The sequence below is a fragment of the Paralichthys olivaceus genome, chromosome 12 (assembly GCF_024713975.1).
Source record: "Paralichthys olivaceus isolate ysfri-2021 chromosome 12, ASM2471397v2, whole genome shotgun sequence".
NCBI lineage: Eukaryota > Metazoa > Chordata > Actinopteri > Pleuronectiformes > Paralichthyidae > Paralichthys > Paralichthys olivaceus.
In genome coordinates this window covers 1421182-1448350 of record NC_091104.1, presented here as the reverse complement: position 1 = coordinate 1448350, position 27169 = coordinate 1421182, and the positions used below count along the sequence as shown (strand labels likewise).

The window sequence follows — 27169 nt, the reverse complement described above, 5'->3', positions numbered from 1 at the left end:
GTGTGTGGGAAATTGGCAAATTAGCGCACCCTGCAGCTGCTGCAGGCGCCACTGCTTGTTGAAAAGGTGCTGCACGCTGCACAGAAGCTGTGTGAGAAGGGGAGGGGCGGGCGGGGGACAGTTCACCTCTAGGTCTCCCAAATAGAAACAGACAAGGGGGGTCGTCTCGCCCTGGGAGTAACTCAATGTAGAACCGCCGCTGGCCAGCCAACTGAGGGTTCTGGGGGAACTGCAGCAGGCGTGGAGGCGGTGAGCCTCTATAGGTGGTCACGGACAGAGTCCAGGCTGTTTTCAAAAAGAGGGGTGATCTCCTGCAAACCCCCGTGATGGAGGAATGTCTCCGTTCATGACGTTGAAATGTCTCTGCTTGAGCCCCTAACCTCCTGTTCGAGAGGGTTTGAGTCGGCTGGGTTCATACTGGCCAGATTGTTCTGTAACAACGACACAGAACTGAACCCAAGAGTATGACAACAGATATTCTTAGTGTGGGCAATGTGGTTTATTCACCAACAAAGCAGAGAAAAGACAGGCAGAGTTCAAAACCAGGATATCAGTCCGTATAGCAAACAAATCCGAAGGGGCAGGCACGTAGGGAATCCAAAATCCAAACGGGGGCGTACTCAGGAAGAGGCAGGCAACAATACAGAATCTAACGCGGGATAGCAAGGCAGGAACACACTAGACAATCTGGCAGAGAGTGAGTGAAACTGACCGGTATGAACACACAGATGAACTTATGAGGGAATGGGGAGCAGGTGAGCGTGTGTGCGTGTGGGGAGACAGGTGAAGGGAATGAGGTGATTAGTGGCTTGTGACCGTGACTAGATCTGAAATGACAGAGAGAGATGATTAGAAACAAGGCATTGGTAGATAGTTGTGACAAGCCGTTACATCAGGAGAGTTGGACAGGGCCATAAAAGGGCATCAGCCTCGCAGCAGGACCGGTATCTGCTCCTTTGTGCGAGGAGGAACAGGAGGAGCACTGCCAGAGCTCTACAAAATGTCCTCCAGCAGACTACATCTGTGCATGTTTCTGACTGTCAGAAGCAGACTCCATGAGGGTGGCATGAGGGCCCGAACTCCTCTAGTGGGACCTGTGCTCACAGCCCAGCACCCTGCAGCTCGATTGGCATTTGCCAGAGAACACCAGAACTGGCAGGTCGGCCACTTGCATCCCGTTCAGATGAGTCAAGTTATAAATGAACATCAGTTTCAACAAGTTTCAACTTGAATAATTTGTTTATCAGCAGCTGATGATTTAAGTTTTCCCTTAATTTTGAGGAAAGCAATAATTTCTCATTTTTTTATTTGTTCTACTCATCCTGTGGAGCTGGCTCTCGGTCTGTGCAGGACTTCTTCAATGGACACTTTTGATACGCGCTGGAAGCAGTTGACCAATCACAAGATACTGGACGTGCTGGTCAATCAGAGCAGATTGGGCTTTCTAGTGAGGGGCAGAGGGAGCACTGCGTGAGCGCTGAAAGCGGCTGCTGCGGCCGATGAGATGGAGTAAGAAGAAACTAATTAGTGACCTAAATTACAATTATGAACCCCAAGAACGTGCATAAGTCCCTGTTAACCTCATTTGAGATTTTACCTCAATGAAGATAATTAATTTAAGTTTACCTTATTACAGCCCATGGATTAACTGTATGTTAAAGTGTTATTTTTAATGTGAAATTGTTTGTTGGTTTAACAGACACTCAGATTTCATAAAGCAATTCAGGCAGTGTTAATAGTGGCATAGGTTGAATTCTTCAGTCAGTAATTGTTTTAAAATCATTACCTTAAATAGTGTGAACTTTCAAATTGATCATCTCCGCAACAGAAGTTTTCATCATATTTCATAGACATCTTGCATAATATCCTTTATCCGTTTCAATATGTCATCATGTCACAAACATCAGTCTCACAAGGCTTTCAGAAATCACAAACACAGGCCTTTGTAACTTTTAAAATCATTTCTGCAAAACACCCACTTGACCCCACCAACAAAAACCTAAGACCATACCATTACTTTTATTAAAGGTTATAGTAGCTACAATCATTTGTGTGATCCATAAGGTGCAGACTGCAAACAACTGGAAGTCAGTATTACAGTATGAGTAAGTAGTTCAATATCTGTTTGATATGCCATGAACCTTCAAAATGTGTTGCAGTTTGTATTGGTGTATAATTCCCCGTACTGACAGCAGTTCATCACTCATTTCATTTAGATCTGCTCTGCTGTTGATCTGCTACTCAGCACTTAAACATCACCTCAAAGGAAAAATGCCATAACACTAGTACTGTTGAACAATGCACCAACATATCAGTCCAGTTTGTTCATTTTCTCATTTGGTGCTATATTTCTTTTTAAATTCTAGTATCTCTTTGGCATATGGATTACTAATCAGCTTTTTAAACTTAAAAAAAAAGGGAAAAAAATACAAACCCAACTAAAAGGAAAAATATGTTAGTCAGTGTAAAATAATAAAAAACCATAACTAAGGATACATTCAATTACTGCATAAAGCATTATCTTCATTTAGCCTTTGGCATGCCAACATGTAGCTGAGAAGATGATGACTATATTTACTGAAGCACTGGACTCAAGAAAAGTTTGGTGCTTTACCTGAGTATTTTTATTTTATTCCTCTCTACCTCTACACTATAGCTCGAAAAATTACTTTTCACTTGACTACATTTAACTGACAGCTACAGTTACTATTGATTAATATATTACATAAAATAACACATAACAGACCCACAAAATAGACCTGCACAGCTTCATTGCTTAGATGGTAATGATCTACATGTTCAAAGCTGAGATTGAGCCAGTGAGATCTCACCATCATTCCTCAACTGCAACTGATGCCAAATATTAGCCTATGGGAGATAAGTATGTTTGACTTCTTTACTATTTCTAACTGTGTCTCATTTCAGAATTTTCAAATTTTAAAGAATGCATCGGAATAGCCTTCAGGTGAAGTCTGCTCCAAAACAGATTTAGGAATACTTAAGACCACTAGATGTGAATAAACATTATGAATGTCACTTCAAAACTACTGTAAGGAAGTTACAAAAGGCAGCATAAAGGCTAGCTTTTGTCCACATGTTTTGTTGTGTCTCTCATGCACATAGAAGGAAATCATCCTCAGTATCTGTTAGTTCACTCCATTTTGCATTAACAAAAAATAACAAAAGTCAAATTTACTGATAGAAGAGAGTCACAAAGACTGTACATTTTAGCTAATAGCAGTTTGGTGCACTACTGAGTTATGACAGATCAGATATGATTTTTTTTCAAAACAGTTATTTAATTTATTAAAAAAGGGAAAAGTGACAGCCACAGTTCACAGGAATAGACTATCCAGTGTAGACTAAAACTAGGCATGTTGAATACAACAAAATTACACTTTATTATGGTCTATTTATGTTAAGGAGATATTTTTGAGTGGATTTTTCCATTAGGTTCCATATAGAAGTTGGGGGTGTTATGTTTTGTAATTCAAACAAAGAGTAAAAAAGAGCCTGGGAGTATCGCTCGAAGTCCATTTCAAAGTAGTCAGAAGATTGTTTATGGCAGGACACCAGTCTACATGACATCCATCCATTTAGCCCAAATTTAGAGATCCTTTATACAGTGTTTTCTTCAAAAGACAACATGCAGGCGAATTTCCTCCTCACCTCCCAAAGCCCTGTAATACCGAAACACAGGTTAGTCCCCTTAACCTTATATGGCATCATGTACATATATAGATATGTTTATATGTATATATACATATGTATATATATACATATATACATATGTATGTATATACATATATATATATATACACACTTCCATCCCCCTCCATCTTTCAATCCCTTTTGCACTCTGACATGAGGTCAAATATGGTGCCCCAGTGCAATACTCAATTGTGCTACATGTACAAGAAGAAAAAAAACATGCCAGTACAACAAAATGTAGTCCACTCTGAGTAATTCAACTTCAGCATTCCTCAAAGAAGAAAAACATGAAGAAAAAAGTAAGAGCTGGATATTGATGCCACATGAGGCTGACAAGATTATTTGTGAACCGTATTTTCATCCCAAACAAAAAATAGAATGGGTGTGGCACCATACTTTTGATTTAACATTCTTTTAAAAATAACTTAATCTCCGTCCCTCCCGGACAATTGTGTGTTGTGAGTTAGACTGAGATATTAGAGGGTGTGTGACTGGTGGGCCATTTTCACCCAGAATCTTAAGTCTGATAATGTCCTAGACTAATGAAGAAATTAAACAGCAGGTTGATTTATTTAAACTTAAGAGGGTCAGACACCTGCTTGAGAAGTCATGAGAGATTGCACTCCATTTGTGAGAGAGAGAGAGACTAACAGACAAACATGGATAGACGGATAGATGGATAGATGTACTTTATTCATCTCAAACTGGGAAATGCCTTAATGTACCGAAGTTTCATGCAGTAACTGAAAAAGATTTAAAAAATTCAAACTTTAAGACTCCCATGGTTTCTTCAAGACCAAAAATGATATCAGAGAAATTCAGCTGCCCCAACAAAGAATAAAAGACAATTCATGCTTTCTGAATTAAAAAGATGAGCTTACTGAAGTGAAGTTTTAAAACTACAACATGAACGCAAATACAGGAACTATAAATTTAAATATCATTGTCATGTCAAAAATAGTTGTTCCTAGTCTTGATAAGTATTTTTTTCCAGTTAGTTAAAATATTATTCTTATGTTTTGTATTCTGTATTCTTATATACAGACCAAACTGAGACTCAGGTTATCACTTGGTGATTGGGTCCAGCCCAAGTTGCTAGTCTGCTGGTCCTTTGGCACAGGCCAAAGATTTTGAAAACAGGACCAAAATATGCTGTATCTGGCTTAATTGAAATAAACTGTTGCAAATTACAAACATGACTGACACTCATTTAACAATATGGACCCTGTGAGCACAATATTAAATAGAATAATAAAGGCTTTAAAAGTAGATTCTAAGTTACACAACATAAGGCCCCGAGTAATAACCATATAACTGCATAAATAACTACTTAATTTAAAAACCATTCATCAATTAAGTGTCATACAAAAGGTACACTCAGTGACTTAAATACCATTTCCCTCCAGCTCCACAGAACTATGTGTATTTTTTAGTTCATTTTAGATTTACTTTATTATTGTTAACATACTCCAGGAGAAAGTCAAAAGCTGACTGACAACCTTGAGGTGAGCAAAACAGCTCAGAAAAGAAAGAGCAAGAACACGTTTCTTTCAAGACTCCTTCAAGTTTGTGAAATCTTTCTTCCTCACAAAGAAGGGAGGAACCCTGAGGACCTCGTAGCAGGACTTAGAAGAGCACCTGGATAAAACACACTCTGATCCAAAGAGATATGATCCGGTAGCAATTCCATCTGATATCCCACCCATTGAGCAACCAGAACGCTTAGCCCTCCGAAATGGAAGGTGGTGAACACAGTGAGACGGGCAAGAGCAACATCTACCCCAGGCTCGAACGGTATCCCGTATAGGGTATATAAGAATGCTCCTGATGTTCTACGTTTATTTAATGAGTGGGACGGGTGAAACAAATTATACCCAAAGCTTGGGACAGAGCTGGAGGAGTACTGATTCCAAAAGAGGAGGCATCCTCCTCAAAGATTAGCCAATTTCGGCCCACTTCGACAAGCTATCTAGTGGAAAACAAGCTGGTGGAAACATCGGTCCAAAAAGCTTAAATTCAAAGATTCTCTGGACGCTTAGAACACAATAGCATCCACTCAGACAAGAGTGAGAAGAGACATCTACATGTCATCTTCCTTGATCTTCATAAGCTATGGGTGAGTATCACATAGTGGGCACTGTGGGCTGCTTTCGACTTCTTACCAGAACCCATCATAAATTTGGTTAAAGCCTATTTTGGGAGTCAGTAGCTCAGTCCATAGAAACTTGGCTTGGGAACCGGAGGGTGGCCGGTTCATGTCAAGGTGGACTGGTAGTTGGAGAGGTGCCAGTTCACCTCCTGGGCACTGCCGAGGTGCCCTTGAGCAAGGCACCGAACCCCCCAATTGCTTCCCGGGCGCCTTCATGGATGCCCACTGCTCCGTGTGGTCACTGTGTGTATTGTGTTCCGTGTGTGCTGTGTTCACATGGATGGGTTAAATGTAGAGGTCAAATTTCCCCATGTTGCATGTAGTGCTGTGTGTGCATGATTGTGGGGCAATAAAAAGGAATCTTAATCTTTAATCTTTGAAGATCTGCAATTCTGCTTCACACCAGATTTTGCCACCATATGGCAGCTTCCAGATGTGGGCATCATGAATGGCTGCACAATCTCCCCACCAGTGCTTACCCTGGCAATGAAGGTGATCAGAGCTTCAAAAATGGTTACTAGCGACAAAAGTCGGGTTCGCTTAACACTAATCAGGGCCTACATGGATGGCATGACAACTGACCACGCCAGCACCATGCACAAGACTGTTCCTAGGGAAACTTGAAGAAATCACATGCTCCAGAATGAGGATTAATCCATCAAAATCAAGAAGCATCTCAATAATCATAGGTAAGAGATTAGACCATAGGTTTTACATTAATAGAGAACCCATTCCAACAGTGACTGAGGAATCTTATAAGATGCTGCGGTGCAAGCCTCAAAGACTGCAAGCAGGTCCAGCATCTGAAGCAGGATGTCATCAGCAGCAGCCTTAAGGATGTCGACCACTCCCGACTTCCTGGCTCACTAAAGCTCTGGTGCTTACAGTTAGGCCTGTTACCCTGACTGATGTGGCCACTTATAGCGTTCAACTTTCCCTTCACAAGAGTTGTGAAAATGGAGAGAATCATCAACTCCTATGTGAGAAAGTGGTTAGGAGTCACAAGATGTCTAAGCCTGTATGGACACCACATCCTCCAGCTGCCTATCTAAAGTTTGTAGAGGAATTTAAATGCACCAAAATAAGGCTGGAAATGACCCTCTCAGAGTCCAGAGACTGGGAAATGTTGGTGGACGTTGACCAGCAGCTTACAGTTCCATCACATATCGTCACCTCCACCCTAAGACCAGACCTGATTCTTTGGTCCAACACCTTGCGCGTCATATAATTCACAGTACCTTGGAAGGATGCTGTTGAAGAAGTGAATGAGAGGAAAAGGCTGCAATATGTAGGCTTGGCATTTGAGGCAGAGCAATTTGGCTGGAACGCAATAGTTTGCCCTGTGGAGGTTGGCTGCAGGAGTTTAATTGCAAATCCACTATCATGTTGCTCAAAGATCTGGGGATCCATGGACAAGCCCTTTGCCAGACCATAAAAGAAACAACACACATTGCAGAACAATGCAGCCAATTGCTTTGGATCAGGAGGAATTATCCCAACTGGGCCACAAGATAGTTGATTACAAAGCCAAAACGCTTGATGATGCTAAGGTGCACAACTGAGGTTATGTCCCTAACATCTGCTGTTAACATATCTATTAACATCTATTGGCAGTTGGTAACCTAAATTGTGCAGGAGACCCTCAAACATACAAGGGATATTCACCATGAAGTCCTAGAAACTAAAATTTGCCAAGTCTACTCTCATCAACCTGGTTTCCAGCAGCAGCAGTTTTCAGGAAAGAAACACTGAGCTAAACAGAGTAAAGACTATTTTTAACAGGTGGATAATATTGCCAGTTTTCTGTTTAGAGCTAGATGTGCTGCCCCTCAGACTAATAAAAAAACAATATAGCAAGTTCAAGGTCCCCTATCACCTAAATTCAATATTATATTTAACTGATACATCAAGTGAAATCACTTATTTGCAATTTATCAAATAAGCCACAGATAATTACCAATAGAGGAACCTAGTTCTGCCTGGTTGTTTAGCAACTTTTGGACAGTTTAACAACATTCAGTTTGTCTTTTTTAATAATTGAGTCAACTGTGTTCCTGGATTAAGTATAGCCATGTTCATTTTTAGCTGTATCTAAAACATACAATTACGATAATTTTTTTCATTCATGAAGTGTGTAGTCAATGCTCAGTATGATTAAAACCCAGTCTTAGACAACCAGATGTCTGTTGTATACTGTATATGTGATGTAGATGGTTATCACAGGAAGCAGACTAACTTCTGTCACCATCACTCACAAAACTGAATAGCAGTTTTGTCATAAATGAGCACTGAGCGCACTGTCCTTTGAGGTAGAAGTATTGCGGTAGGAATATGTGACTGTGAATTAGATTTAACATTGCTGTAACACACTTAAGGAACAACATAACTATATATATAACTATATAACTGCCAAACTCTAATTTATAAACATAGATTGGAAGAAAAACCAAAAGTCTTTTCCACTCTGCCTATTTTTTTTGTAGTATATTTAACATTTAAGAGTGCAATCTGATTACTTCTACAAGCACTGACCCTCATCTGATAGATTAATTCTGTTCAATTAACACAGAATTCAAAAAAAGATTTTCTCTTGACAACACTATTAGCCAAAAGAGCTGAAAGAGTTAGGCTTACGTGCAGCGAATACATTTCCTATATCCCCTCAAGAAATAATCAAATCTTTTACAGATTGAAGGTTGACAAACAGGATCAATCAAATCAAACAGATTAATAAAGTATAATAAAGAGGTATTATAGTTACAGTGCAAAAAGATGAGAAATTCAAGCTTAATACAAAAACATAGCACCAAACAAAATAAATCTGAAAAGAAAATGCATGCAATTAACTGAGGTATTCAAGTGAAAAAAGGGCTTATTGATAAAAAATAAAAGACATTTAGTGAGAGGCAAAACTTGTCAGAAAAAAAAGGCTGGTATCCTTATCCCTAGGAATTGAATTAAGCCTTAAAGTATCAAATCTGCTATAGCTTTGGTTGGTATGGGATTTGAGGAACAAAAGTGTGTTGAAATGAATTTGCTGTATTCCTAAAGATTCTAGTAACCAATTTGTAGAAAATGTTGCAGCATATTTTATATGTGATATGTCTTTTTTTTTTAGATCAAAACTGAATGAGTTGCTCCATGGAAAGTCATTTAGTGCGTAAGAATTAATAGTTCAATTCCATCCATTCTTGATATCAAAAACATGTTATGCCAAATTCCTAACATAACGCCACAGACATCTAATGCTGCTTTCACTCACTTTAGATATATCCATAGAACATTTATAGAAGCCATCCCATGGTTTATACCTAAGCTACAAGAACATGCAACCCCAAGTGCAGTTAAAAATGAATTAAAAGTACAGTAACTGGGAATGTTGAAATCCCTATCCATCTTGCAGTATGAGGGTGAGTTTTAGCATCAAAGACAAGAATATCATTTACGCATTTTAAATTTTTATATATTTTTATATATATATTTATCGGCTACAAATATGATTTTGGTGTCAGTGTAACCAGACAGTTGTCAATATAACAGATTCTAATAAGTGCAAAAATTATTAAAAATACCATTTAGAATACCCAAGACAGATTTCCGACAGAGGTCTCTGTTAGCCATGTCTGCCATTAGCGTTTAAAAACCACTTCTAAACTGATTGGCACTAGTGCAGAGGCTGAGGAGTTTAGTTTTTGTTTTTATTTTTTGTTCTTACCTACTTTGATTTACAATTTGATTATACTATGTACAGTCTAATACTACACAATAAGCATAAGTCTCAAATCACTGACATAAAAGTTAACAAAAAAACTGAGAAATAGGATACTGTGACCTAACCTTTTTTTTTTTGAAATTAACTAAATGTTAATAAAGTATTCATGTGATTACACAAAATAGAAGGAAAGTAAAGATTGTGCTGGCGCAAAAAAAAAAAAAGAAAAAACTAAAATGTAAGGGAGCCACTGTTCTGTCTGTTGTGAGCTCAGTCTGCTTCTTTTGTTGCATCTTCACACAGTTGCCCTGACTGTGCCATTGCAGGCTGAAGATACAGGGCTTGCATCAGTCTGTGATGGGAAGTCGATGTCGCGTTTTCTTCTGTAGTGTCAATAGCTTAGGTGCTAATACTGAGCTAGGAGGAGGAGCTCAGTTATTGACCTGAGGTTGATTGGCTTTGAGGCTGCGCAGAGCTCGTCTTGCCGCTGCTGACTTGGCGATCCGGTAACTGCGGCCAACTCCTTTAAACTTGCCCTTGCCAACTACCTCCACCGTCACTCGCACCTTTCCATCATATGTTCTCTCTGCAGGGCTGCAAACAGAGGGAAGGAAACAGGGTTTCAGACAACAGATATAAAAAGTGAGAAATAATACAGAGCAATAGATATTTTTATAGATCAGTGAAATGGTTTTATTGGGGTCTATGTGTTCACTTTTTGTATCCACTCCAAAATAAAAATTGTGACAAAGTAAGGTGTTTATTTAGTTAAGCTAAATCATATGTTTGTTTAGCAAAATAAACAAACTAATATTTTCCATGATTATGATTGAACATTTTAATCAGTTCAACCTCCTGATATTTTCCACTTCTCTCTCTCTGAAACAGTCTTATATTACTTACTACATTCCTAATAGTAGGGGTGGGAATCTTTGGGCACCTCATGATTCGATTACGATTACGATTCAGGGGCTACGATTCGATTATAAAACGATTATTCATGCATCTTTAATTTATGTATAATGATGCACTTTTTCACATTTCTTTTTGTCTCACTAAATAAACATTCATCACTTGCCATTTTTAAAAACAGTGCATTTATAATAAGAAACAAGAGTTGAATTCAATTCCATTATATTTTATTAAACTAATGGAAATGCATGCAAACTGGAAAGTTACAACTTCGTTGTACAGAACCAAAGGTAACAGGTATCTTGAATCACAAAAATTAAAATGTGTCCTTATAAACATTTAAGAAAAATGTAAACAAAGTTTGTGCAATACAGTTGTAGAATCGGGATGGGATGCTGTATCTGGGCTTCAATGTATGCAGAAGTGCTCGAAATCCCTGATTTTCCACGACGGAATACGGACACAAATCCTTGGAAATAAATGCCGCAATGGCCTTCGTAATTCGCTTCCCCTTTTCTGATGTGGGTGGCAGCTGTCTAATTGCTTCCTCGATTGTTCTCTGGTCTAGTTGCAGCAACAACAGCGTGCCATCTCTCCTCTGTCGGGTGGAATCGAGTTACATGGCTTCTCATGTTTGTTATGTTGCCAAAGTATTTTATTTTAGTGCGACACAGCTTACATATCAGAATTGCTTTTATTGCCAGGTATGTGAACACACACGAGGAATTTGACTCAGGTTTTTCTTTGTTCTCTTAGTACAAAAGTTTATAAAACAAACAAACAGAGATGAACAAGGACAAAAGACAATAACAAAACAAAAGCTATGTACATGTACAAAAAAGCTAAATAGTTGGTGCAAATGGTGCATAGTGCAAGGATGAAATAATAAATACACATATACAGTGTGTAAACTATATTGGTATGTACAGATATATTACAGGTGATGTTACTGATATTTGAGTCCGGTTTTAGCTGTTTGACACAGAGACAGCCTGAGGGAAAAAGCTGTTCTTATAACTGGATGTTTTGGCGTATAGTGTTCTGTAGCGTCTACCGGAGGGGAGAAGTTTAAACAGTTTGTACCCAGGGTGTGATGGGTCAGCAGAGATGTTACCTGTCCCTTTCCTGACTCTGGTCAGGTACAGGTCCTGGATGGAGGGCAGGCTGACACCAATAATTTTCTCTGCAGTCCTTATTGTCCGTTGCAGTCTGTTCTTTTCCTGTTTTGTGGCCGATCCAAACCAAACAGTGATTGAGGAGCAGAGAACAGACTGAATGATGGTAGAGTAGAATTGCAGCAGTTCCTTAGGCAGGTTGAGCTTCCTGAGCTGGCGCAGGATGTACTACCTCTGCTGGGCCTTTTTGATGATGGTGACTGTGTTGGTCTCCCACTTCAGGTCCCGGGAGATTGTGGAGCCCAGAAACTTGAAGTTTTCAACAGCAGTCACAGAGTTGATGGTGATGGGCAGCAGAGTGGGGGAGCGTCTCCTAAAGTCCACTGTCATCTCCACAGTTTTGAGTGTGTTCAGCTCCAGATTGTTCTGACCACACCAGCAGACCAGGCGTTCAACCTCCTGTCTGTAAGCAGACTTGTCACCGTCCTGGGTGAGGCCGATGATCGTTGTGTTGTCTGCAAATTTCAGGAGTTTAACAGACGGGTCTTTAGAGGTGGAGTCATCGGTGTAAAGGGAGAAGAGCAGTGGGGAGAGCACACACCCCTGGGGGGCGCCAGTGCTGATAGTCCGGGTGCTGGATGTGATGCTCCCCAACCTCACCTGCTGCTTCCTGTCAGTCAGGAAGTTTCTAATCCACTGACAGGTGGAGGAGGGCACAGTTAGCTGGTGGAGCTCGGTGTGGAGGATGTCTGGAACAATGGTATCGACCGCCGAACTGAAGTCCACAAACAGGATCCGGGTGTACGTCCCTGCAGAGTCGAGGTGTTGCAGGATGTAGTGCACTCCCATGTTGACAGCATCATCCACTGACCTGTTTGCCCGGTAGGCAAACTGCAGGGGGGGCAACAGGGGGTCTGTGATGTCCTTCAGGTGCGACATTACCAGTGTCTCGAAGGACTTCATGACTTCAGACGTGAGGGCGACAGGCCTGAAGTAATTTAGTCCTGTAATGGTGGGTTTCTTGGGGACCGGGATTATTGTGGAGACTTTGAAACATGAGGGGTGGATCGTTGCCTGAAAGGCTGTTTCTGATCTTTCCAGCGTAGGTCCTCTTAGCTGCTTTCACCTCGGTCGTCAGTGTGTTTCTGGCCTGGTTGTACAGGACTCTGTCCCCACTTCTGTAGGCCTCCTCCTTGGCTTGACGGAGCTGCCTGAGTTTTGCAGTGAACCAGGGTTTGTTGTTGTTGTATGTGCGGAAGGTCTTGGTGGGCACACACATGTCCTCACAAAAACTGATGTATGTATGATGTATATAACGTGGCTCTTGCCCAGTTCGCTTCTGCCTTCAACGTTGTAGAAGCCGAAGTGTTTCCACACGGAGCTGTTCGTATCTCACGGCGAGATGAGTAGCTGCGGTCAGCCATTATGTTTGTTTTTCTCTGTGCAGCGTGTTCGCTGCAGGTGCGCTCCCCATAGTGTCCCGGTGATGACGCGTACCGCGCCTCTTAGTTCTGCATTTTAGAACCATCTGTATTACTTTATTTAAATTATCGAAATTTGGACGTTTGTGAATCGATTCAGAATCGTCCACGTCCAAATCGCGATGCATCTAAAAATCTGAAATTTCCCCCACCCCTACCTAATAGGTTGTTCATTGTCACCAGACAGTGCAAAAATATTTAATAATAAACATTTGTGTTAATTGACAATTTTGAGTGGTTCGTTTCAATCCTAAATATTTTATTTATATTTCATTGTCTTGTCTGTCACTTTTGTCTGTCAATACAATTAACAACTCAAGAGACAGTTGATAATTTACTGTGTAGCACAGGTTATTCAGGACAACCAATTTTAGGTTCACAGAAACCAGATAATGCTTCACTGTACTTGTGTAGCACTTTTTCTAATCTTGATGACCACTCAAAAAGCTTCACATTACAAATCATTCACACACATATTCAGACAGTATATCTATATGCAGCATTTTCTCTATCACATATTGGGTGGCTGTGGCTGAGGAGTAGAGTGGTCATCCTCCCACCAGAAGTGGGCAGTTTCACTCTTCCCCATCTGCATGCTGAAGTGTCCTTGGGCAATATGCTGAACCCCAAATTTCACAAAAAAAGTGCTGCCAATCGATGCACTGCTGTGATATCTGTGATGTCATACTCAAGATATAATGAGAATGTTGAACTTGCTTCATAGTACAGGCCCAAGGAACTTTATTCACCTCAACTGCAGAAAAACCCAGGTTTTGATTTGACACAATCCCGACATTTTCTCCACGTTTAACTTTTGACTTTATAAATTCAGTATAACTTACATTTTTGCTGCACTAATGCCATCAGAACAACATGGACATGTTATACACACTCCCAAGCTCTCACTTTTCCATTTTAAGTGTCTATCATTTGTTTCATTTGCACTAGTGTATGTTATTGTATTTTTAGTTACTCTTATCTTATTTTATGACACTTGCATGTCGAGTTGCTTGAGGTGCCTGAGATTTAAGATTTTCATTGCAAACATGTACGCTTTATCTGTTGTGCAGATGACAATAAAAACCTTTGAACATTTTCCAGCCATACTTATTTAGTCATGATTTACAATCATGTTAAGGCAAACACCCCAGAGCTCGTCGACCTGGGATTTGGATTTTACAAGATCAACAACCATTTTTACAGTTTATTCATTTTCCCATCCTTTTATTCCAACTATTTACAGACCAATACATATAACGTCAACCTAACTCTCACAACGCTCCAGTTTTTCTTGAATTGAAGTAAAAGATTTAAAGGTACAATGTGTAGAATTGATTGATATTGAGTGTTGAAGTTGCATGTTGCAGCTGAACACCCCTCACCCCACCCTCTCCTTCCAAACATGAAAAATAACCTGTGGCAGCCTTCAGTTGTCATAAAAACTCAAAAGGTGTTTACTTTGTCCAGTCTGGACTAATGTAAAAAACATGGCGGCCTCCGTAGAGAGGACCCCCTCAATGTAAATATAAAGTATTTAAATATAAGGGACCTTTTCTGGGGTAAATAAAATTACAGTTCATACAATTCAGATGAAACCAACTAGTGAAAACATCACAAGGATTATTCTACATTCAATGTCTGCCAATAGTTCCCTTTCACCTAAATCTTACACACTGGACCTTTAAGATGTCCTCTATGCAAACAAAAGGCTTATTTCCTTATTTTTGTTCATTGAAACAATTGATTGCGGCCTGTGGAATATTGGTTCACTCTTCAATTGCTATGGAATGGATATTGGCCGGAATTGGAACCCGCTGTTGTAAACGGCAATCCAAAGTTTCCCAAACATGCTCAACAGAGCGATTTTCAAACATGACCTCTGGGTTAAATCAGGAGAATTGGCAACAGAGTTTGCCTTTCCCACATGCACAACAGCATCAAATCCTCTGCATTATTCAGACTAGAGGTGGAGCAGCCGGTTGTCAGCTCTCAACAGACTCTCTTGACATCTTCATCGGTATGTTGTATGTGTTCACACATCAACTTCTTCTGGATTTCTACAGACTTTATACTAGGAGGCCAGGCAGATAAAGTCTGCAGAAACTATGGAGTGCCTCACTTTGAAACTACTGAATAACTGTTAATTTCATGTAAATGACTCAAACTGGCCCCAAAACAGACATTGACCAAGGGGCTTTAATTGTCTGCGCTGTCATATATTTCAGGCTCTGCAAGGTGAGACGACACTCCTGGACAGGTGTAGATGATGACATTCCATCAAACAGCCACATATAACTACACCAATACTGTAGGTGTGACTTGCTTCTCTTTAAAAGAGTGATTCATGATTCTCCATAACTAAGTAGGAACTGCCAAGTAACTAACAAGAAACATAAATTAACCTTGACCTTTAGCCCGCACACAGGCCCGCTGACAGGGGGGGACAAACGGGTACGTTGTCCCGGGCCCTGGACTGTCCCTGGAATGAGGGGGGCCCATAACTGGACCCCCATGAAGTTGGGATTAATTATTGTATGTATACTTCAAAATGTGTTGATTTAGAGAAGAAAAGTGCTTTATTTGCATTCAATTAATGACTCCTAGATTGTTTGCCTTCATTGCCCTTGAAAAAACGGCCAATAACCCCCTATCACCCCTATGCCAAAATGGTTTGGTCTTTGGAGAAGAAAAAAGACGACATCATTCCATTAGTGGTCAGTGCGCGCTGCGCAAGTCGATTCAACATGCACAAGTCTGGAGCCCAAAAAAAAAAAGAAAGGAGAAAAAGAGAGGAAGAAGCCGAAAGCCTGAGGGGATCTCTGTATAAATATTTCAGAAAAGACTCAGGTGATGCTGCAGGTACCAGTAAAGGCAGCTGTGCAGCACAGCCAGGTAAGACACGGCCAACTTTTTCCAGCCCCGTCGTCAAGTAACACAGGCACAGGCGGCGTGTCAAACATATTAGTGCAGCACCACATGAGAAAGTCACAAGGAGATCAATATCAGACCGACAGGGGGCATTGAATAATTTGATAACCACAACGGCTTTATTACACTGTGTTTCATACGCCTATATATAATTGAATCTTAGAATATGCACATTACCCCGCAAATAGGCCCATGTCCAAATCAAATGTTTCAGGCAGGCACGCGCTGCGCACTCCAATCAGGCTGAATTGATTTGAGAATAATTCCCAGTCAGCTGAATTACAGCCAGTGTAACGCGGCTTATGGTTTAAAATAAGTCAGTGGCAACATGTGGAATTGCCATTTAGATAGAGTTGGATGTAACGAATGGGTTATAAACGTGACGTTTTGGGGTAGCCTGCAACTTAGTTTCTGATTGCCGTTAACTTGAAACTCGCCAGATGAATGGGCTCCGCCTTGTTCCCCAAACATTCTCTGGAAGTTCAGTGGACATACACGCGGGTCTGGTGATAAATAAAAGTACCCTTGACATGATTCCCCTTGGTCAAGTGAAAAATGGTCGATGAAATGTGCAGTTAATGAGCTCTAAGTGAATACAATAGCGTGAGTTTTATTGTGGTATGATTCTGAAAGCCATAACTTCACTCAGTCCATATCCATAGCCTATCCAAATAAAGTTGTAAATAATCCTTTTGGTTTATCCGTAATAAATGGGCTTGTCATCCCGACGTCATGTGTTTGGGAGCTGCACAAGCGAATTCTGTGGTTCTGCTTCAGCGTTTGACAATTTTGGGAACAAAAAAAAAAACCTTAGATTTTTAAACTTTTGTAGTCTTTGGGATAGAGTTAGCCAAGTTGATCAGTCTATTCTTTTCTGTGTTAAATCGTCAAATTAAGGGGTTTTCAATTTGTTATTTTTTTAAATGGTTCATTTTGACCCCTGTTAATTTAGATATAGCCCTTTTTATCGAAATATTTTCACCTTTATAGGAGAGGCTGGAGAGGATGAGAGAGAAGAAGAACAGGCTACCAAACAGTATGAGAGAGAGGAAGAACAGGCTACCAAAGAGGATGAGAGAGAGGAAGAACAGGCTACCAGTGAGAGAGAAGGGGAGGAGAGTGAAGGGAGAGAGAGAGAAAGACACAGTGATTCAGGAGCATTTATGGGGACCTCTGCATTTTGCTCAGGATCTTCCTGTCCATGCCTGTGACTGTGGCTGGAGGTGAGCGAGCTTTCAGCAAATTGAAGCTTATAAAAAACTACTTGCGCTCAAAGATGTCACAGGAGAGGCTCAACGGGCTGGCAATGCTTTCCATAGAACACAAGCTTGCAAAGAAGCTGGATTTCAATGACCTCATTGATGACTTTGCCACCACAAAAGTCCGGCGCATGGCATTTCGCACCTAAATAGTTGCACACAAAGTTAATGTTAAAATGTTCAAATAAATTGTTTGTTGAGTAATGAGTATTTTTTTTAATTTCTGTCATTTAAGGGTAGGGTAGGGACTGAGAAAGTAGAGGTGTGTGGGTTTTTTTTTTTTGGGGGGGGCATTGAGAGAATTTTGTCCCGGGCCCAGCCAAACCTGTCAGCGGCCCTGCCCGCACACACAACACAGCATAATGCATTCCCTAACACCTTAGCCTAACCTTAACCATCAGAACTTGATACCTTACCTCATAAAGATATCTGTAAAAGTGCACACACACCTAGTCTTAACCCTCAAAAAGACACACACACACACACACAGTGCTGATCTACCTGAACTTGGCAGTTTCTGGTTCCATCTCCAGGAGCTCCCTCACTGGAGAGCGTGGCACATTGGCAGAGAATTTCTCTGAAGTGATAAGGGGGTGGAGGGTTGAGATAAGAGCCTCATCAACATTACATTTTTCAACATATCTATCTAACTGTAAATTATCCTCTTGCATGCAAATAGTCAACATGAACCGGTCAACACTCATGACAGAAAAATAAAAAATAGATGTGCTTTCTCTCTTCCTCACCTATAAGTGGCCTCATCATTGGATAATACACTTGCCAAACCATCTCCAATGACATCCTGCTATCCATATAAATTGCTCCAGCCAGTGACTCAAAGATATCCCCCATAGCCTTAGGAACCTCAATGTCCTCCTCCTTCTCCTCGTCTTCCTCAGAGCGTCGCAGCTAGTAAGAAAAGAACACAAAGCAGTTAGATGATATAAAAACATATGCTTTTCTACCCCACCCCACCCCCTGAAACACACACTGATAAGAGCTGAAGACTGTGGAGGACACACTAAAGGAAGTGAAGTAAACTTGAGTTGACAACAACTATGTTCATTCAATTTTTGGCAGTAACCATAAAAAGCTAATTAAGTACTATATTAAGCCACCAAATATGTAGAAAAGCGATAGTTGAAACTGTCTGCAGGTAACATGCTTTATATACAACAATAGTTAATTATTATGGAGAAGCTAAATCAAAAGCTGTCCATAGTCTGATAAAAAGCAGCAGAAAGAATAGAATTGAGGACAGGAGAAAGTACTGACACTGTGTTCTGTCTCTCTAAACACTCTACTGACATGTTAGATTTGTTTCCAGTGACAAATTAACTAAACAGTGACTTTGCTGTTTTAAACATTACTGTTGTCCTCTAGATACAGCATATAGTTGTAATGTTGGATGCTCCAAATTAAGGTGCATGAAGAAAATATTAAACTTAAAAGGTAAAATTGTAATGAATCTTCCTGCAGTAACATATATATGATGCATGTGTTTCTCCACATCATTCTTTTTATTCATGGTGTGTGAAGATTCTCAGTCGTCCAGGTGATGGTATGGTAGGAGTTGTACAGGTGTACATAGGCAAATACCCATCATCCAAAGTGCTTCTTCAGTTCAAACTGAGCAGTGGGAAGGTTCATGTTTTAAACATTTTGAAGGTCGTTACATTAAACAGGTTGTTAAAACCCCCACCAGCTTGTTATTCGTGTTGTTTCAATAGTGTCAGAGTTGTTTTTTCTCTTTTTAAAATGTTTTGTTCTATGCATCTTGTATGTTTATGTAGAGCATTTTGAATATCTGTTGTGTCTGAAATGTGCTATATAAATAAACTTGCATTCCTTTGTCTACATTGACCTTGTTGTGCTTTGGGGTGAAAAAAGGTTACATGGCCCAGGGGCCAGTCAACAAGTGATTCTGCTCCTTTTGAGTCAACCACACACGGGAACGATCTCCACAATAACCCGCTGAACTCACACCCATGATCCGGGATAAACATTGCGTCACTTCTTCTGCAAACAACGAAGTTAAAACACACTATTGTGTCACAATCTTAAGAGGGAGAACTGCTCTGCTGTCTGCAGGAGCATGAGTGTGTCTGCTCATCTCTATCGCATTGTTTAAATATTAGTCTGAAACGCCAGAGAGAACCAAACAAACAAAAAGCACACCCTCAGCACTGAATGGGTCCCAAGAACCTCTGACCAGTGACGGTGACCAACATCAACTTGCAAAGGTAGAGCAGGTCACTAAATTTAAATAAATAAATACATTTAAAAAAAGAGTACCGTGATGTCTTAGAATTTTGTTATCAACTTGTAAAATCCGCTTACTAACATACCGGTATTCTATTATTGGAAATAACTCCTCCATTTCAATTGTCATTTCTGCTCCCTTCGTCTCTATCAGGCATTTTCTTATGTATAAATACTTTAAATGGCACAGCTTCTAATCAATTTTTTTATTTTGTTGATGTGTTTAGCTACACGCTGCATCTATTGCACTTCTGTCCGTCATATGTGGCTCTCTTTTAGGTTTCTTAGAGGGTTTCTAACCCTAACCTTAAGAACACTAACTGTGCACTATTTTCTGTAAAAAAAATGTAAAATATGAGGAAATGTGTGAATCACAAATGTGTTCATCCAAACACTTCTTGCATAAGGCCCCATGTTACTGCCTTCTTCATTATCTGGGAAAAAAATTAAGTCACAACAGAAAGTCAAGTCATTATTGGCCACTTTACATGTTTGTAAGGGTTTATTGATCGCTCAAGGGGGAAACTGAATGTAATCTTACACCTACGATAACCCCCAGACTTCAACTTGTTCATAAATACCAACATTAACACAATCCTAAATCTTCCATCTTCCAATATTAATAACGACAGCAATGGATCATCATCAGAATTAGGTGTTAACGTGGCTGAAGCCTTTTTACATCAGATGTAGACTGTTAGGGGATGTGGTCATGCTAAAAACAGGATTTGGGGTTGCTCTTTGAAACCTTTTGGAAAGCCAGGTTAAGTACTGAAAACTGACTGTGGATTGGTACCACATTTCTGCAAAATAAATCCAACTGCTTTTTCTCTTAAGAACAGAAGACAGTGAAACAATTTCATTGAAGCATAAAAGAGCTTTGTTATTTGGGCAGATCTTTTTTTTTTGGTGGAGACAATTTTTACTGGGGAAAACAACTACAACAGCAGAGATTAGGTTTCAAAGTACAGAGCTTTGTTGTTCAGCATGCTAGTTGTGCTCTTGGTAGAAACAACTCACCTCAGAGTCCATGCCTTGCATCTCATTTTTCTCCAGCTGAAACTGCACAAAGTCGTCAATGACCTGGAAAAGCTCAGGTGAGATGGCCTTGAAGTACTTGTGGTAGTCGTACTTGACAGCCAGAGAGGCAAAGATGGTGTTGTTAACGAGTGCTGAGCGCAAGTCAGTCAGCACACCAGGAGAGTGCTGCCGTGGGTCTTCATAAAGGTGCTTTGTTATGAGGTAGTCTAAAATTGCATCACCAAGAAACTCAAGCCGCTGGTAACAATCTGAAGAGAAGGAATAAGAAAGTGTGTGAGAAAGTTGTGTCTTCTTTATTTAAAACTTCAGAAGCAAATGCCGCTGCAGGATCACAACCTGTAACATAAATCTCAGCTCAAAATAGCGACATATTGAAACATATTGAGATTATGTGATGTTAAAAAATAATTTCAATGTTTATTAGGAATAAATCAACCTATATAAAATAAATTGGCAGTAGAAATTCAATTTTAGGATTTCAAGGATCAAAGATTTGGATTTGCTAAAAATGACTGAATAAAACCTGTGAACAAAAGAATAAAAAAACATTGCACTATATTGTTCACAAAAGCAAATTGTTTTTGAATCAAAATTTAAAATTCTGTATTGCTTGGGTTATAGTTGCTATTGACAACTGAAGCATATGAGTGCAAATGACAGTATATTTGACTGCAGACAAACTCATTTACATGTGAGAGAGGCCAGGGCTTTACAAAATCCCAACATACAATGAATAAGTGATTATCATGCTCTTGAATAAAAATAACTCCATATCTTAAACGGAAAACCAATTTTAATGCAAATCGTCTCATTCAAAGTTTTAAAGTTGACTTTCTTAAATACATTAAGTTGCTGATTCTGTTGATAAACTATGGTCTCAAATTAGGGTCAATAAGATTTTGTTAACTTGTTAAGATACATTCATAAATTAATGAAAAGTGCATATTTTCTGCATAGACATTTTTACAAATATAGATATTTGTACGATTTAATTAAACATTGAATTTCTCATGCAGATTTATTCTACAAATTGTTATTACAAATAACAAATCATTCTTTTTGCACCAAAAAGCAGAGTCTGGATACTGTATGGTGAATTCTAACCTGTAATGGTGTTGTAATGGTAAGAAGCATGGGTAAAGGCTTGCAGGAGGTAAGCCTTATTCTGAAAGGTATAGTTGATCTTTCTTTCAAAGTTTTCAAAGCCGGATATGAGGTGGTTTAGAGTTTGCTCTGCGTCTGGATGAGCCAGCATGCAGCGGGGTGGGATCTTTAACCAGCCATAACACAGGTCAATTGTTGTTGTCTGACAGCTTTGCTCCAGAGCTCCTGTGAGGCTCCCTCTCTCCAACGGTAACACCTGTAGTAATAAAAGAATCAGTCATGCAGATACTCTTGGAACATGAATAATACAACATTTAGTAAATAGGCTTAATCATAGTCTTTCAAAAGGTGAGATGAAAACATTGACATGGCTCATGTCTGTGAAGTACATACAGAGCTGGAGTCAGGTGATGGTCATCCAAGCTTACCATAAAGACATGAAATAAGGGGTTAAAGGTCCAGTGTGTAAGATTTAGGTGAAAGGGATCTTTGGCAGAAATTTTATATAAAATAATCCTAGTGATGTTTTCACTGGTGTGTTTCATCTAAATTGTATGAATTGTTGTTTTCTTTACTATAAAATGGGACCTTTATATTTACAAACTTTATATTTATATGGGGGGGGGGGGGGGTCCTCTCTGGCCACCATGTTTTTTAACTGTCGTCTTAACTGGAGAAATTAAACCTTATGAGTTTTTATTACAACTGAAAGTTTCCACAGGTTCTCTTTCATATTGGGGAGGGTGAGATGGAGTTGGGGGTTATGCGCTGGATCAATTTGCCAGGTGCAGTGACTTCCTTTCCTCATGTTGTCGCAGTCGACAGTTGTGGACCTTAGTGTGTACCCTTGTATTAACAGGTGTTTCTGCCTTTTAATTAGAATATACCTTCTGAGACAAGTACTCCACAGCCTGATCAGACCTGGGATTATGTCTCTAACATCTTGGAGCCCAGTTGTTATTTTTCCTCCTGATCCAGAGATAACGTCTGCAGCATTCTGCAGTCCGTCTGGTGCAGGGCTTGTCCGTACATACCTGAAGACAGTTGTTAATGAAGCCCTCTTAGCCAGCCCTCAGGGTGTTGAACCAGTGTACACACAGTATAGGACTGTAAGCCATTGACCTACATCCACCAGCAGTTCCCAGTCATGGGCTTGCTCCAACTGACCACTCTTGGTCAGTAGTGTTGGGCATCAAGAACCGTTACAAAAAATGTCAAAATCTCAGATTCCAAGGGAATTGTTAAGACATGTAAATTGCTGCTTATTGGTTATTTATTGGTTCAGTCATCCTCCTCAACCAAGCCAGCACCTCATCGCATTTGGGTAAGTAAAATTTAAGTAATATCCTACTTCTTTGTCACCAACACCCACACTCTGCATCTCTCTAAACTGTAAATTAATCAGTGCTGTCACTTTAGCGGGTTTCAATGTTAGTTACACTGCATTGAATAAAAAATAAAGAAATTATCATAGAATCATATTTTAAAACAGCAACTTCTTGAAACGACACACAACCTAATAATATAATAGGCCCTCTCTGTCCCTGCTCCCCTTTCTCGGACAAAAGGTGTCCTTGGAACTCTGCTCAATATTTTGGAGGGCAGGGCATTGGTAGCAGTTTTCTCAGTTTCAACTGTTGCAGCCAGGCATTTGAGTACTTGTGTATGTATCAAGGGTCACCTTATACGAATGTTTTCCGTCATTGACCATTCTTTTAAAACGGTGGCAGAAAAATCTGAGGGCCATCCGTCATTTTGACAGATTGAAGGTTCTTTGGCGTCACACTGACACATGTAGACGCGCAGACATTTTCATGTTTACGCACAGAGTACGCTGCGGAGGTGACCAAATTAATTAAAAAAAGATTCCCATCGGAGCATCTGAGCATCATCTCTGACCTGGACACCGTACTCAATACATCTCGCTATCCGGGTGGAGCTGACACAGGTTAAAGAGCTATGGACAGGAGGCTTTGGAGCGCGGGTCACAGACCGGTGCAGCTGATCCACTGGTGCAGAAGGAGCGCATGTTGCTGGATTTCCTACCGCTGAAGCGGGTGCTTGCAGGATCAGGAAACCCCTCGTTCAGAGTCTTGCAGACTTCTGATCACTTCACTTGGAGAAATGTTCCCTGATTTCAAAACTTTGGCTGAATAGGCTTGTAATTCCAGTTTCCAGTGTGGCAGCAGAGTGCGGATTCAGAGCAACATCAAAACGGCCATGAGAGGTCGTCTGTCCGAGGAAAAAGTCCAAAACCTCATGACAATAGCCTCTGCAGCAGTCCCACTTGAGACATTTGATTACACGCAAGTGGGCACGCGATTCAAGTCCATGTGGACCAGGAGGAAGGTGTGAGACTGTGCGTTTAGACCACAGGTGAACTGTTCATATTTCATTATTCATTGTTCATTGTTCATATTAGCTACTAGGCCCACACAGTCAGTTGTTTTTGTTACTGCGGAGAAAAAGTTACATATTCTTCTGCAGGAAGTTGGTATCCACGGTGTGGATTATTTGTTCAGCTTGTTTGGACTGAATATTAATTAAAAATGAATTAAAATTAAATGCTATTGAATATGTCATTATTATCATTTAAAAAATTAAAGTGACCGGTAAAAATAGAGTATGATGGGATTTTTATGACCCTGTCAGTCAAAATGACAGACAATGAAAAAGTCTAGCGCAACCTCTGGTATTTATATATATATGTATGTGTGTGTATATACACTGCTCAAAAAAATTAAAGGAACACAATTTTTTTGAGCAGTTTATATATATATAAATATATATATAATATTATATATATATTATATATGTATATATGTATATGTATATAGGTGTAGTCTCAAGTTAGACATCAAAGAGTAAAGGGAAAAACTTTATGGGATATTGAAGTCATGCTTCCAGAGATCCTGGGAGGAAACTCTGACTTTTCAACAGTGTCAGAAGAGGAATTAAGAGAAGGAGTAAAGAAACGCTGTGTACGCTGCAAATGCTGTGTCAAACATGTAATGGATTAAAAAAACATCACAGCAACACAGCAAGGTGATCAATGACTAGAGGGAGGAGGTCATGGTCAAGTCTATGTCACTGGTGACACTGGATGACAAATTATGTGCAACAACAGGTTGCATGTTTTCTGCTGGAGCAGTCAATGGAACACCATCTACTGAATTATTATATAATATACAGCATGTTAAAATAATTTTACATGACGATGATTTTACTGACGTGTAGAGCAGCCACCAGCTGTGTCAAGGCAAAAACATCTAACCTTGACAACACCAACTGTTAGCTCCACTTTTCTGCAAGTTCACCTGAGGTGCCATGAGGAAATGAGTTGAAGCATAACAGCATTCATCGCCTGGAGAAAATAGTGATCATCCATTTGTGTGTGCATCCTGACGTTATTGCAGCACAAAGGAGTAGTGTGCTCTCTTGGACATTTAGCAGGTACATGCTTCAAACTAATGAAATATAAGATCCATTATTGAAAAACTTGATTTGAACAGCGTTCTCATTTCTCTTGCCACCAATGACAGGTCAGGATCAGTTGTAAATGAAATGCCTGTATTCTAAATACAAGAAATTTGGTGAATGCGACAAGTTCTTCTAAATCACATGTATGCGCAACATAAGAGCAAATCTGTTTATACTAACAGTTGTTGCATGGGGCCAATTTTCTAACTTTACTGTGGCTCCAACTAACATTTAAAATCTTTTTTGTTTGTGGACAAATTTTCATTGAATAGGAGCACCACAAACAAAGCCCCACAAATCTAGACCATTACTTTTTTTAATGCTGTTTCATAATTTAAGCATCTCAATATCTCACAGCTGGTGTTTAAGCAGCAGCTGGGACTATTCATTGAGACGTAACAGTGTGCTATGCCATAGCTCACCTTGAGGCCCAATGAGCAGAGGAACATCTGGGCAGCTCTTTCTCCACAGCTGGTTAGGTAGCAGCCAAGCAAAGCCTCCACACAGTCAGCAATGCTCTTGTCTGCGATACACTGCTCTGTGTGCAGATCGTAGGAGATTGACTGCTTGCCAAGCTCAACTCCACAGTTCTCCTCTGATGGATTCCAAAAACCCACCACAAAGTCATCCTCGTCTCCGGCCTTGCTGGGGTCCAAGTAGCACATGGCATCCCACGAACTGTAGTCAAACTCTTCGGCTAAGGTCCCACTGGCTGCCGGCTCAGAGGGGTAGTGGGTTGAGGAGGTATGAAGGGGCTTCTTGGGGGCCTTCCATTCATATGGAGACTCCACTACGGGTGAGGAAGCCGAGGCCACGGTGGGAGATGGAGGGAAAACACTCAAAGAGATCTTCTTTGCAAATGCACCAGAGCCCAGCAACATATTATCAATGAATTTAATGTGTTCCTTGTAGTACTCCAGATCATCTTCCATGTTGCCCTCATTTGGTTCATCCTTCAGCATTACCTCACCTTCGTCAACCATTTCCTCACCCTCCTCATCATTCTCATCATAGTCATTCCCAGATTGCCCATTGACCAGAAGCTCTTCTTTGGCCTGGATAATTGCCACAAACAGAAAGAAAAGCAGAGATAGAGTAAAAAGAAAACTATATCCCTGTAAAGAAAACAACATAAGTTGTCTTTCATGATGACTGAAACTCAACCAGATTACCTTGTTTCAACAAGTCTTAGCAATCCTATGGCCAAACCACCCATGACTCAAGAGGCAAGCTACTATGTATTTGTGGTAATGGTTGTTACAATAAGAAAAACTGGTTGGTATGAGTACTTTTACTTCCTGTAGAATAGACAGAAAGTACCTGTCATTTATAATCTACAATTATGCTTAGATCTTTTACTCATTTATGTGCAGCTCTTGAACAAGTACAACTTCAATATTCAAGTCTCTGGGGTGTTATAAATGGAGCAACATTAATTTTGTCTGTGCTTGTAGCAGGGTTTTTTATGGAGCATTTTAATGGAAGCACTAGAGATAACTATGAGTCAGGTTGAAAGATATCCACAACATAAAATGCCTGAGGAAGACATTTATGACAAAAACATGGTGTAAATGAAGCCGTTTTGAGTTGAATTCGAATGCCGGGGCTTACAGACACTTGGATGACCCCACAGTAGCTTTTTATGTTTCATTTCTGTTGTTTGTTTTGTTTTTTACATTGAAGAAGTGGTGCCCCAGTTACTTCAATTGTATTGGATTTGGCTGCAATGCTGTTTACCCCTGAAACTCCAAAAGTGTTTTGTGGACTCAAACACTTCACCCACCCCTCCATCAGCATAATGGTGAGTAGATAATGAGTGAATTTTCATTTTTGGGAGAACTATCTATTTAAGGCCTACTCTTATGCATACCAATTATTAATTAAGGTGAAGAACCATTTACTTATTCAACAAATGTACAATCTCAGCTTCTACAAATTAAGTCACACAGCAGAGACAAGAAGAGGAGATGAACATAGTGAATAAAGAAGCTCAGTAAGAAAAAGCATTTAGCAGG

The 27169-nt window shown here is 40.0% G+C and overlaps 1 protein-coding gene across 2 annotated transcripts in view; it reads right to left on the bottom strand.

Annotated features, from left to right (window-relative positions):
• Positions 1-4385: 4385 nt before the first annotated feature.
• The window catches only part of dicer1 (dicer 1, ribonuclease type III), an 81372-nt gene continuing 58588 nt past the window's right edge, over positions 4386-27169 (bottom strand). The window contains exons 23-28 of one of the 2 annotated variants that reach the window (XM_020103070.2): positions 25577-26209; positions 21675-21930; positions 20550-20818; positions 18014-18176; positions 17769-17844; positions 4386-10166 (exon numbers count right to left, since the gene is read on the bottom strand). In XM_020103070.2, coding sequence (XP_019958629.1) covers positions 10004-10166; positions 17769-17844; positions 18014-18176; positions 20550-20818; positions 21675-21930; positions 25577-26209 — 1560 coding nt within the window. In that variant the 3' untranslated portion in view covers positions 4386-10003. The remainder of the gene's footprint in view (positions 10167-17768; positions 17845-18013; positions 18177-20549; positions 20819-21674; positions 21931-25576; positions 26210-27169) is intronic. The other variant, XM_069536436.1, reaches the window with a different exon arrangement.